At 42.4% G+C, this 12,642-nt stretch overlaps 1 protein-coding gene across 1 annotated transcript; it reads left to right on the top strand.

Annotated features, from left to right (window-relative positions):
• Positions 1-4,601: 4,601 nt before the first annotated feature.
• On the top strand, positions 4,602-11,645 carry LOC123391218 (vomeronasal type-1 receptor 4-like). Its single transcript, XM_045077279.1, is given in 4 exon segments — positions 4,602-4,617; positions 8,428-9,158; positions 9,160-9,196; positions 11,587-11,645. Coding segments are annotated over 4 exon segments (843 nt in total).
• The last annotated feature ends 997 nt before the right edge of the window (positions 11,646-12,642 follow it).

The raw sequence follows: 12,642 nt of genomic DNA, 5'->3' as shown, positions 1-12,642 counted from the left end.
CTCTCCATCTCTCCTTGTCCTCCATGCTATTTGTTATGCTCCACAAATAAGTGACTTTTCATTTTCCTACCTTAACTCTCTTATTTTTCCATATCTCTTGAAATAATACCCAGTGTACAGAGGAAATATATTTGATTTTAATGAGCTAATTAGTGTGAAGATGGCATTGCCAGGTGACAGTCCAGAGGAAAAGGGCTGTCCTCCACTCCCTGGAAATCCTGTTCTTTCTAAGTGGGTGGTATTATGCTACCTATTCCTACTCTTCATTTTCTTCATATTTCTGTACAAATCTCTCCTGCTACCATCTCCAACGCCCAGCCTAGTAGCGGATTTGGTTATACCTCTCCTGAGCTTCGGAATTGAAGGAGTGTGACTCTTTATTGGAACGAGAGGAATCTTCTGCCATTGAAAGATGCCACTTGATATTAGTATGGAATTGACCTTCCTGTCTGCCATGCTGTTGTCCTACTGCCCCCTGCTGCAGACCTTTGTGCTCCGCTGGGAAGTCATCGTGGACAGCATCTTGCGCTTCTGTGGTTCGGAGCTGCTGCCGCTTGAGGTGCTCACCCTGGCTATTTTCTCCAGTATGGACAGAATTTCAAGTACAAAGATTTCACCCACCAGCCGTCATGGGCTGAGGCCACAGATACTTCTGGTCTTTGGCCACACCAGTGAAACTTGGTGGGTCACGTTGTCCTGGGAAAGGTCATAGCTTTTCCTCGGCACAGTCGTTTGTGTAACACACTGAACACGAGGCCACCGGGCATCCTCTTCTAAAGTTAGACCATGAGTCTAAGAGACTTGTTTGTACTCCATTGTTGGGAGGGGCAAGGCTGTCCCATCCTGGTCCTTCTCAGAAGCATTTCCTGCTGCCCTCCAATTCTTTTTGATCGTTCTGGCCAGGGCATCTTGTGTGGACTGTGTAGGCTCCTTGGGCTTCCAAAAGGTCTGGAACCACATACTCCCCATAGGTGCTGTGGCACCCCTTCAAATGAGTGCAGAGAACCTCAGGATGGTTGCCTCCCAGCGTGATTCAAAATCCTCTCATCTCGTTCCTTAGAGGCTGAATTCCAGGACTTTGTTAGTAGCTCATAGTGTTATTTTCCTAATCTTACCATGAAAGAAACATTTAAAAATAATAAATGTGTATTTTTTGTAAAAAAATAAAAATTAAAGGAGTGATTATGCAATTTACATTTAATATAATAATTCATACATTTACATATCACTTGGATTTATTTCCTCTATATAGGTAAACTTCTTTTTTACATGTTGTTTTACATTATTATTTTATATAATAATTGACCCCTTGTTTTGAGTTGGGTAGCCTTATTTCTTAGTTTTACCCAGATATTTCAATATATATTTAAATGCTAATCACAGTGTCATTTCATTATGTGTATGAAACCCCACCTTTGTAATTTAAGCACAATATTAATCCATTAACCATTACCCATCCGTTTGATTGGTGAGATGTATTTTAAAAATTTAAAGGCACACTCAGCAGTTACAAGTGTGTAGCTCAATGGAAGTTTACACAGTGATCACCTTTGTGTAATTGGTACCAACTACGCAAAATAGAATATTGTCAGACACCCACCCCCCCAAGAAGCCCCTTGTGCTCCTTACCAGGCACTACTCCTCAGGATCATCACTGCTCTGACCTGAAACAGCATAGGTTACTTTAGCCTGTTCTGCATTTGATGTAAAGGAAGTACGAGAGCTTGGATGCATTTGTATTTTGCTTTTGCCCTTCCTCCTGTTGTTTGTGAATTTATTGCTGCATGCTGTTATTGGTCATCCATTCACGTTGCTGTATATGCTTCCATTGTGTATATATAAAGGAATTTATTTGGTCATTCCACTGCGAATGAGCGTAGGGGTGGTCTTCAGTTTGGGAGTATTAGAAATTCTGCCGGTATGTAAATTTAGATTTCACTTTGATGGCATACATACAAATTTCTCTTGGCCATTCTAACTGGTGTAAAGTGATACCTCAATGTGGTTTTTTTGTTGTTGTAGTGTTATGTTAGTCACCATGCAGTACATTGTTAGTTTTCTTTTCTTTTCTTTTTATTAATTTTTTATTTTTTATAAACATATATTTTTATCCCCAGGGGTACAGGTCTGTGAATCACCAGGTTTACACACTTCACAGCACTCACCCAATGTTAGTTTTTGATGTAGTATTCCATGATTCATTGTTAGAATTTCCCTGATGGCTGATGAGGATGAACACTTTTTCATGTGCCTGCTAGCCATTTGTATGTCTTCTTTGGAGAAGTGTCTGCTCATGTCTTCTGCCCTTTTTTTGACTTGGTTATCTGTTTTTTGGGTGTTGAGTTTCAGAAGTTCTTTTTTTTAAAATAATTTTATATATTTGAGAGAGAGAGAGAGAGAGAACGAACACATGACAGGGGTGAGGATCAGAGGAAGAAGCAGAATCCCTGCAGAGCTAGGAGCCCAATATGGGACTCAATCTGAGGACTCCAGGATCATGACCTGAGCCAAAGAGGGTTGCTCAACTGCCTGAGCCACCCAGGTGCCTGAGTTTGAGAAGTTCTTTATAGATCTTGAATATCAGCCCTTTATCTGTAGTGTCATTTGCAAATATCTTCTCCCATTCTGTGGGTTGCCTCTTTGTTTTGTTGACTGTTTCCTATGCTGTGCAGAAGTGTTTTGTCTTGTTGAAGTCCCAATAGTTCATTTGTGCTTTTCTTTCCCTTGCCTTTAGAGACATATCTTGAAAGAAGTTGCTGCAACCAGTGTCGATGAGGTTATTGTCTATATCATCCTCTAGGATTATGATGGATTCCTGTCTCACATTGAGGTCTTTCATCCATTTAAAGTTGATCTTTCCATATTGTGTAAGAGAATAGTCCAGGTTCATTCTTCTCTATGTAGCTGTCCAATTTTCCCAGCATCATTTATGGAGGAGACTGTCTTTTTTTCCAATGGATCTTTTATTCCTGCTTGGTCAAAATTATTTGACCATTGAGTTGAGGGTCCATATCTGGGCTCTCTGTTCTGTTCCATTGGCCTATGTGTCTGTTTTTGTGCTAGAACCATGCTGTCTTGGTGTTCCAAGCTTTGTAATATAGCTTGAAATCAGGCAATGTGATGCCCCCAGCTTTGTAAGATTTTTCTTAAAAAAATCACCAGAGAGAGGGTGACAAATCCTGAGAGACTCTGGACTCCAGGAAACAAACTGAGGGTTCCAGAAAGGAGGGAGATTGGGCAATGAGGTAACTAGGTGTCCAATATTAAGGAAGTCACGTGTTGTGATGAGTACTGGGTGTTACACAAAACTGATGAATTGCTGAACACTACAACAAACACTAACGATGTACTATATGTTGGCTAACTAAAAAATAAAATCAATAATAATAATAATAATAAATGAGAAAAAAGTGAAATGTGCACCTTGAGATCAAGTCACACTCTCCACCACCAGAGCCAGGCAGGTGCTCCAAGGTCATTCTCCTTTCTAACACAATAAAACTATCCCACATATGTAAGAAACACTTGTGTTATGCCTTCATTTCACTCCCTGTCCATATACAGATTCCCTGCAGTGACACAATGATGACATATTTGTCTGTTCTCAGAAATCTTGGGTCCAGTCATATCAGGGATTTATTTTATTGTATTCATTCTTTAGTCTGTATTGAAGATCAGTTACCACTCTTCCTTTTTCTTTGTCCTCAGTGATAGTGACAGTATTGAGAAATGCTGTCTTTGTTTTGCAGAATGTCCCTCATTGTCGCTGTTTCAGATTGTGTCTGTCATTTTGAGTTCAGGCCCCTCCTTGGAGAACAACTTATAGACACAGATGATGGTGGGACCTCCTGAGTTCCTGAGCTCAGAGGCTAAGTGATGAGGAAATGTCGGTGTCCTAGATGTGTGGTTGAACTTCTTCCTGGGAGAAGCAGGAGAAGTGGTTTGATTGTCAGGGTGAGCTGGGGAGAGAGGGCATATCCACAGATGTTCAGGCTCCTGGAGGAGTGCAGTCATCTCTCAGATGCAGGATAACCAGAAGCCTATTATTAGAGTGGAACACCCCATAGAAGCTCTTTCAGGAAGATACCCAGATGATTGCCAGGCTCATTTCAATTTGAGAAGTAGTGTGGAGCTAAATGGACCTCCGTACTGGGTTCCCAGTTAGGATCACTTGGGGAGATTCACAAACACCATCACTTGTGCTCGACTCACCCCCCATTTTCATTCTGTCAGTCTTTGACTCTGTAGGACACATTTCTAAGAACGGAGCCGAAGCTCTGGCCCATGGGGACCCAATGGGGGACTGCTCTGCATGGGGTGTTTTGGTTTTTTTTAGATTTTATTTATTTACTTGACAGAGTGAGAGAGAGAGATCCCATGTAGACAGAGAGGCAGGCAGAGAGAGGGGGAAGCAGACTCCCTGCTAAGCAGATAGCCTGATGCAGGCCTGGATCCCAAGATCCGGAGAACACAACCTGAGCCAAAGACAGAGGCTTAACCCACTGAGCCACCCAGGCACCCTCTGCATCAGTTCTCTAGAAGCATTTGTATAGGCCCATCCCCAGTGCTGTTTCAGGATTTGGGATGTTTCTAGGAGGGCAATGTTCCTGCCGACAGGTGAGGAAAAACTCATGTCATGACCTTCAGATCAGAGCTGTGTGTCTTTGAATCCCTCCTGCGGTAAAGGATATGCAACAGCAGGTTTTTCTGCATTTCAGGGAACTTCTCCTTGGGGGGAGGCAGGTGACAAGGGAAGATGTATCAGTTTGCTGGTGTTGTCATAAGAGAGACCATGAGCTGGGGTCTAAAGCAATGGAAATTTATTTTCTGGCAGTTCTGGAGGCAAACAGTCCAAGATTAAGGTGTCCTCCAGTCCATGTTCCCTCTGAAGGTCATGATGAAGCATTTCTCAAAGGCTCTATCCCAGCACTCTGTTCGTTGCTTGTGGCCAAACAAATTTGTGTTCCCCCAGATTTCCTCTTTCGTAAGGATACCAGTCATGATGGTGGCTAGCTGCCACCCAACTCCACCTGACCACATCTTACTAGATTCTATCTTGAATGACCCTATTTCCTATGAAGGGCATATTTTGAGGGACGGGGAGTTAAGACTTCAGCATATTAATTTTGATGAGACTCAGTGCAACCCATAGTACAAGGGGTATGTTGGTACTTTTGAAAAGGGAAACTTTTTACTTATTTATTTATTTTTCCAGAAAACAAAAGTTGAGGGAACATTTCCCCACTTCTTTTATATAAAAAATTCTTTTATTGTGTTATGTTAGTCACCATAAAATACAGCATTAGTGGGGCACGTGTGTGGCTCAGTGTATTAAGCCTCTGCTTTCAGCTCAGGTCATTATCTGAGGGTACTGGGACTGAGTCCTGCATCAGGCTCTCTGTTCAGCAGGCAGCCTGTCCCCTCCTTCCCCCGCCTCTATGCCTACCTCTCTGCCTCTCTGCCTACCTGTGATCTTTCTCTCTGTCTAATAAAAATAATTATGCCTCCATCATAAAGGACAAATATCCAACTTTGTAGCAACATGGACGGGACTAGAAGAGATTATGCTGAGTGAAATAAGTCAAGCAGAGAGAGTCAATTATCATATGGTTTCACTTATTTGTGGAGCATAGCAAATAACATGGAGAACAAGGGGAGATGGAGAGGAGAAGGGAGTTGAGGGAAATTAGAAGGGAAGGTGAACCCTGAGAGACTATGGACTCTGAAAAACAATTTGAGGGTTTTGAAGGGGTGGGGGTGGGAGGTTGGGGGAACCAGGTGGTGGGTATTGGAGAGGGCACAAATTGCATAGAGCACTGGGTATGGTGCAAAAACAATGAATACTGTTATGCTGAAAATAAATTAAAATAAATAAATAAAAGATTTTTAAGAAAAATACACCATTAGTTTCTTTTGCAGTGTTCCAAGATTTGTTATGTATGTAAAGGACACCTTTAAAGTGTGTGTTTTTTTCCACATAATGAGAAAGAGGCCTAGAAAACTGGGGAGCAAAGGGAAAAGGTGAGCTGCATTGGGCTCTCTGCTCTGTAGGGAGACTGCTTCCTTCTCCCTTTCTCTGCCTGCCTCTCTGCCTACTTGTGATGTCTGTCTAGCAAATAAATAAATAAAATCTTTTTTTAAAAAAACAGTTGCTAGCGAGAAACTTGTAGTTGTTCTTCATAATTGGCACCTGGGAGAAAGGTTTTCAAAAATATTCTCAGCTCCCAAGCCTGTCAGTGCCAATGCTGCTTCAGGTGAAATGATAATTCCAGTTGTGAAGGGAGGGGAGCTCCCAGAGTCATAAAAACACATCTCACTGCCCAGAAGCCCTCTTGCACCTGTACTGCCAGCTCTGACCATCACCCTGAGCTCTCCAGTTGGGCAGCAGGAAGAATTTGGTGGGTTCTCTGCATCTTTCTACCTGAGAGGTACAATCTGGAAGGCAAGGAGTTGTCTCAGGAGTCCAGGTAAGGGAGCATAGTGGACAAAGGGGGATTTCTATGTATGAATGTGATCCAGTGCTGAAGCCGGGTATGGAGGTGGAATCCATCCTGAGGCAGGAGCTGAGTCAGTAAAGAGAGATGTGGACCTAGATTAGCACCCACCCCTGATGGCTGCTGAGGTCACAGAGTAGAATCCTCTTTGACAGTGACTGTTGTGTTGATGACCAGAGGGGTCATCAAAAATGACTTTTTGAAGGGTTAATTTTAATTCCACTTACCTAAACCATCAGAGTCACATTTTTTTTACATGTACAATATAGTAGTTCAACACTTTCTCCAAAGATCTCTAATTTTAATATGCCTAAGGACTGTTGTTCTGGAGTGATTCTGCTGTTGAGTCTGTGTTACTGGAGCCATAGCATAATTTGCAGATCTCGACATGTGCACACATAGCACCTCCATGTTTGTAATAAATGTTGGATGTATGTATAGAAATCATGTGATCATGAGCAGACACAGTGTGTCAGAGCACAGTCGTTGGAGTGGACATGTTTCTCTAACTCTGAGTCTATGAAGTGCTTAATGGATTAAATACTTGTGTATCAAATGGTTATTGAGGGACTTTTCCCATTAAATTAGGGAAGCATCATTTAAGAAAAGTAGAAATTAATGCTTTTCAGATATGATTTTTACACTATAATGTATCTTGTGTTGTGTATGCTGCTATTAAATATTAGAATACAAACCCAAAAACTATGTCACCTATACAAGATACAAGATTTTTACTGTATATTGCATTTTGCATGTCTGGTATTTCAATATCTTGCACAGATCTTGCTTTACAGCTACTAATTTTATTTCATCAGGTATTCATAATTACATACATAATACATATATGATCTGAATGTAGTCGTTATTTTGTTTCTACTTTACACAATGTAATCTGCCAGTGGTGCTTCTTGTGCAGAGTCTATGCCTTGTACATTTGCTCCTGGAATGAAAGCAAATGATTCTTTCTGTTGATGTACTAATTTTAAGTCATTCCTGCATTCATTTAGTCCAGCTTGTCATGGGGCAGGGTCCTGCACCTTTGGAATACTCTAGTCAGTGCATCTATAGTTTATTATTAACTCTAAAGCTTTATTTACATTCATATTTGATTATAGAACAGTCTTCCTAAATAATAAGTGAAAACTCATCATTAAGAAAAGTTCAAATATGGCAGCAATCTCAATTCAGATGACAAGGTACAAACATAAGACTACACTGAGATCTGATTTATTTAAAGAACCACAGCTGACTATTTTTTTTTTTTTTATATAGTATGGATTCAGAGTACCAGCTTTGTGACCAGCCCAGCCCGGTTCCAGTCCCCACCCTGGATTGGTGAGTCAATTGAGACAAAGCAGTTCACCTCTGTGTAACTGTGTTATCCTCATCTTTATGAGGAATGCAGTAAGGAATGCCTCCTGAATCTGTGAGAAATAAGAAGTGACCCCCATGGGTGGCCATTAAACCAGCAATTCACACTTGCAAGTGTTTGGCAATGGCTGTGTATATAACTCTTGGAAGGCCCAAAATGACAGAAGAACTTTGGTATTTCAAAGTAGGGAGTGTAGAAATGTGAAGAATATCAGATTTCAATCGACACAATTTGTGTGGCGCACAGGTGATATTCCCATGCAGGATCCTCTAGCCCAGAAAACAGAGATCAGTCACTGATATTTGACTGAGAACTGACAGGATGGCCACAGGGGGTCTGACAATAGGAGCGATCTTCTTCTTCTTTTTTTTTTTTTTAAGATTTTATTTATTTATTTGACAGAGAGAGATCACAAGCAGGTAGAGAGGCACGCAGAGAGATTGGAGGAAGCAGGCTCCCTACTGAGCAGAGAGCCTGATGCGGGGCTCCATCCCAGGACCCTGAGATCATGACCTGAGCCGAAGGCAGTGGCTTAACCACTGAGCCACCCAGGCGCCCCAGGAGCAATCTTCTTAATACAGACTTTGGTTGGAATTCTGGGGAACTTCTCTCTTCTTTACCTTTATCTCCTCCTTGATTTTACTGGGTGTAAGCCAAAGCCCACAGATTTGATTGTCAAAAACCTGACTGTAGGCAACATTTTGGTCCTGTTCTCTATTGGTATATACAATACAATGTCATCCTTTGGGTGGTATCACATCGTCAGTGATTTTGGATGCAAATTTTTCCTCTATGTGCGTGGGGTGGGCAGAGGGGTGTCCATTGGCACCACTTGCCTCCTGAGTGTCTTCCAAGCTATCATCATCAGCCCCAGGAACTCCAGGTGGGCAGCACTTAAAGGGACAGCTCCCAAGTGCATGGTCCCTTCAGTTGTCCCTTCAGTTGGCTGGGTCTTGCAGATATTGGTAAATATCCTGTCTCCTTTGCTTATGACCGTCACTTTGAACAACAAAAATATCACAAATAGAAAAAGTTTGGGGTGCTGTTCAAGTATTCGTCTAGAGAAAAGCAGGGAGTTACTGAATGTAGCATTGTTGTCATTCCCTGATGTGGTATTTTTGGGGCTCATGCTCTGGGCCAGCAGCTTCATGGTCTTCCACCTATACAGGCACAAGCAGAGGGTCCAACATATTCTTAGGACCACCATCTCATCATCGCCTGAGTCTACAGCCACCAAAACCGTCCTTCTTCTATTGAGCACCTTTGTCTACTTTATCACGCTCTCCTCTGTCCTTCGTAGTCTTTTGGGTATTTTTGATCATCTCAGCTAGTACCTTTTTTTTTTAATTTATTTATTTGACAGACAGAAATCACAAATAGGCAGAGAGGCAGGCAGAGAGAGGGGGAGGCAGGCTCCCCGCTAAGCAGAGAGCCCGACGCCGGGCTCGATCCCAGGACCCCGAGATCACGACCCGAGCCGAAGGCAGAGGCTTTAACCCACTGAGCCACCCAGGCGCCCCTCAGCTGGTACCTTTTGAACACCAGTTTGGTGATCACTCTGTGGTTCCCAACCCTCAGCCCCTTTCTGCTCATGAGCCATGACCCCAGGATATCCATGGTCTGCTTTGCATGGATCAGGAATATAAAATCCCCTCATGTTATGAGAAACATGTTAATTGTAGGAATTTCCTTAATGTTCCTAATGTTGGTAATTCACTCATCCCCTCAGGGTCCCGAGTACAATGATGAGAAGCTACCAGAACATCTTGGTCATCTCCTTCAAAGTTAACAATAAGTCATACTTGTATAATTGCAATGTGATACTATATTATTATCTTATAAATACTCATTTGTTTGAAGTTTCGCTATTGGTCAGTGGAGGAGCATAGAAAGTATGCAATTATAAACACCAGCTCCTGAAACAATCTGAATATTTTTGAGAAGTCTTTGTGTGTGTCAGGTAAATTTGTCACCTACATTTCCCAGAAGTGAAGTAGGCACTGAAGTGTAGGGGAAGGAGCATGAGAATGGATCAGCTTGTGTCAGGTCATTGGTGAAACTGAAGAGAAATGTACCAGAGGGAAATTCAGTCAGTGAGTACAGGTTTAGGGGTCAGTGGTCATTTTGTAGTTTTCCTAATAGAGGGGCAAGAGTTAATCATGTGAAGTATGATGCCATGGGAGCTTGGGAGATGAGCACTGTAAACATTTTTAGGTAGAAATGGACAGGCTGAACTGGAATGGGTAGTGGAGAGCATAGAATTACATTTTACCTAATTCGTAACATCAGGTGATTGTAACACTTTTAAATGACATGAATTCCATAGAATCCGTGTCTGTGGAAGGCAGATCTTTCTCTCCTTTGTGAAGGGGATTTGGGCCTGTTGGCAAGAAAGGGGTTTGGTGGTGATAATTCATATCCCTGAAGTGATGAGAGAAGTTTATGGTGGAGACTTTCACTGAGTTTGGAGAGCTGAAGGGAGAGCCGTTTGAAAGGTAGAGACATAAATCCTTTCTGTTTATGTGGAGGTTGTGGCTCCTTGATTTTAAATTTTCCTAAATGTAAGGAGAGAGGTTCTTTTTTAAAAAGATTTTATTTATTTATTTTTTATTTTATTTTTTTTATTTATTTACTTAAGCGAGAGAGTGAGAGAGGGTGGGCCCCATGGAGAGGCAGAGGGGAGGGAGACGGGAGGAAGTAGGAATCTGAGGGCGACTCTTCACTATGCATGGACCTGACTGTGGGTTTCATTGCACAACTGCCAGATCATCGCTTGAGCTGAAGCCGAGTCAAACACTCAGTGGACTATTCCACACAGACGCCCCCCCTTGCCCAGAATGATTTTTTATGTAGTTGATATCTACATGTGTATCTATCTATACCTAGATATAGATATGTATGTTCTTTTTTTAAGCTTTATTTATCCATTTGACAGAGATCACAAGCAGGCAGAGAGGCAGGCAGAGAGAGTGGGGGAAGCAGGCTCTCCACTGAGCAGAGAGCCCAATGTGGGCTCGATCCCAGGACCCTGGGACCATGACCCAATCTGAAGGCAGACGCTGCAACCGACTGAGCCACCCAGGTGCCCCTAGATATGGATGTTATTTAGACTGTGTATACAACTTTGTTACAAAAAGTGGAACCCATATTTGTAGCTCACATGGAACACTTAAATTGTTTCCAGAAATTTGATCACAACACAAGAAGAAAAAATAGATATTGACACACTCATACCTATAGCTGTGCATGTATGGACCTATTTGTATGATCTCTTTGCCAATATACAATACAGATGTAGAGTTAGTCATGTTTGTTATCCACCAATCAATGTACTGGAGCTTTGTCCTTTAGGGAGAAATTTCAATAGTATTAGTTATAATAATGCCCAAATGAAGGCCTATGTGATCTGATGTGTATATTGCCATGCTGATTGTTTGATTGTTAAAGATCCATGAAACACACTTTTCATTTCCCTATTTTAACTCTATTGTTTTGCCATATCTCTTGAAATAACATCCTGTGAACAGAAGAAAAGTGTATGTTTTATTTTAAATGGAGTAATTAGAGTAAAGGTGGCACTGCCCGGTGGTTGTCCAGAGGAAAAGGGCTGTCCACCCCATGGAAAATCTGTTCTTTCTGAGTGGGTGGTCATATGCTACCTATTCCTGCTGGAACTCTTCATATTTCTGTATGAAGCTGTCCTGCTACCATCTCCAATAGCTGATCTAGCAGTGGATGTGGTGATACCTCTCCTGAGCCTTGGAATTGAAGGAGTGTGAGTCTTTCTTGGTGCAAAGGGAAATCTTTGCCATTGAAAGATGGCACTTGGTATTAGGATGGACTTGACCTTCCCATCTGCCATGCTGTCCTCCTACTGCCTGCTACTGCAGACTTCCATGCTTTTGCCAGGATGTCATCATGAACAGCACCTTGCTCTTGTCCTCAAGCTGCTGCTTGAGGTTCTCACTCTGGCTGTTTTCTCCATTATGGAAAGGATTTCAAGTACAAAGATTTCAGCCAGGAGCCATCATGGGCTTTGGCCACAACAGTGAGACTTGGTGGGAGAGTTTGTCCTGGGAATGGTCACAGCTTTTTGTCAGCACAGACATTTGGGTAATACACTGAGCCCAAGACAGTGGACATCCACTACTATATTTTTTAGGATTCTATTTATTTATATTTGAGAGACACAGAGAGAGAGAGAGACAGACAGACAGACAGAGAGTGCATGCAGGAGCAGGTGAGAGGGGCTGAGGGAGAAGAAGACTCTCACTGGGCAGGGAACACTCAGTCCCAGGACCTTGGGATCATGAACTGAGCAGAAGGCAGATGCTTAACTGATTGAGCTCCCAGGTGCCTGGCGTCCATTTCCAAAGCAAGCCCTCTGCTATCACAAGAGACTGTTCTACCCTCCAGATTGGGAGGGGCAAGGCTGCCCCCTCCGAGCCCTTCTCAGAAGCAATTTCATGCTGCTCTCCAGTTCTCTTTGATATTCCTGGCCAGAGCATCTTGTGTGGACCAAGTAGTAAGTAGTAGTGTGGGCTTCAAAAAGGACCAGAGTCTCATACTCCCCATATGTGCTGTGCCACCCTTTATAGTAGCAGAGAGAGCCTTGGGATGATCTGCTCCCAGGGTGACACAAATCCCCTCAACTCGTTCCTCAGAGACTAAGCTCCAGGACTTCTCAGTAGCTCAGTGTTATTTTCCTGCTCTTATTTTGAAAGACACATCTAAAAATAACAAATTTGCATTTTGGGGTCAAAAAACAATAAAGGA

Source organism: Mustela putorius, unplaced genomic scaffold (genome assembly GCF_011764305.1).
Source record: "Mustela putorius furo isolate JIRA1106 unplaced genomic scaffold, ASM1176430v1.1 tig00000196_pilon_pilon_pilon, whole genome shotgun sequence".
Taxonomy (NCBI): domain Eukaryota; kingdom Metazoa; phylum Chordata; class Mammalia; order Carnivora; family Mustelidae; genus Mustela; species Mustela putorius.
The sequence above is the reverse complement of the archived record's forward strand: the minus strand, read 5'-3'. Positions and strand labels throughout refer to the sequence as shown.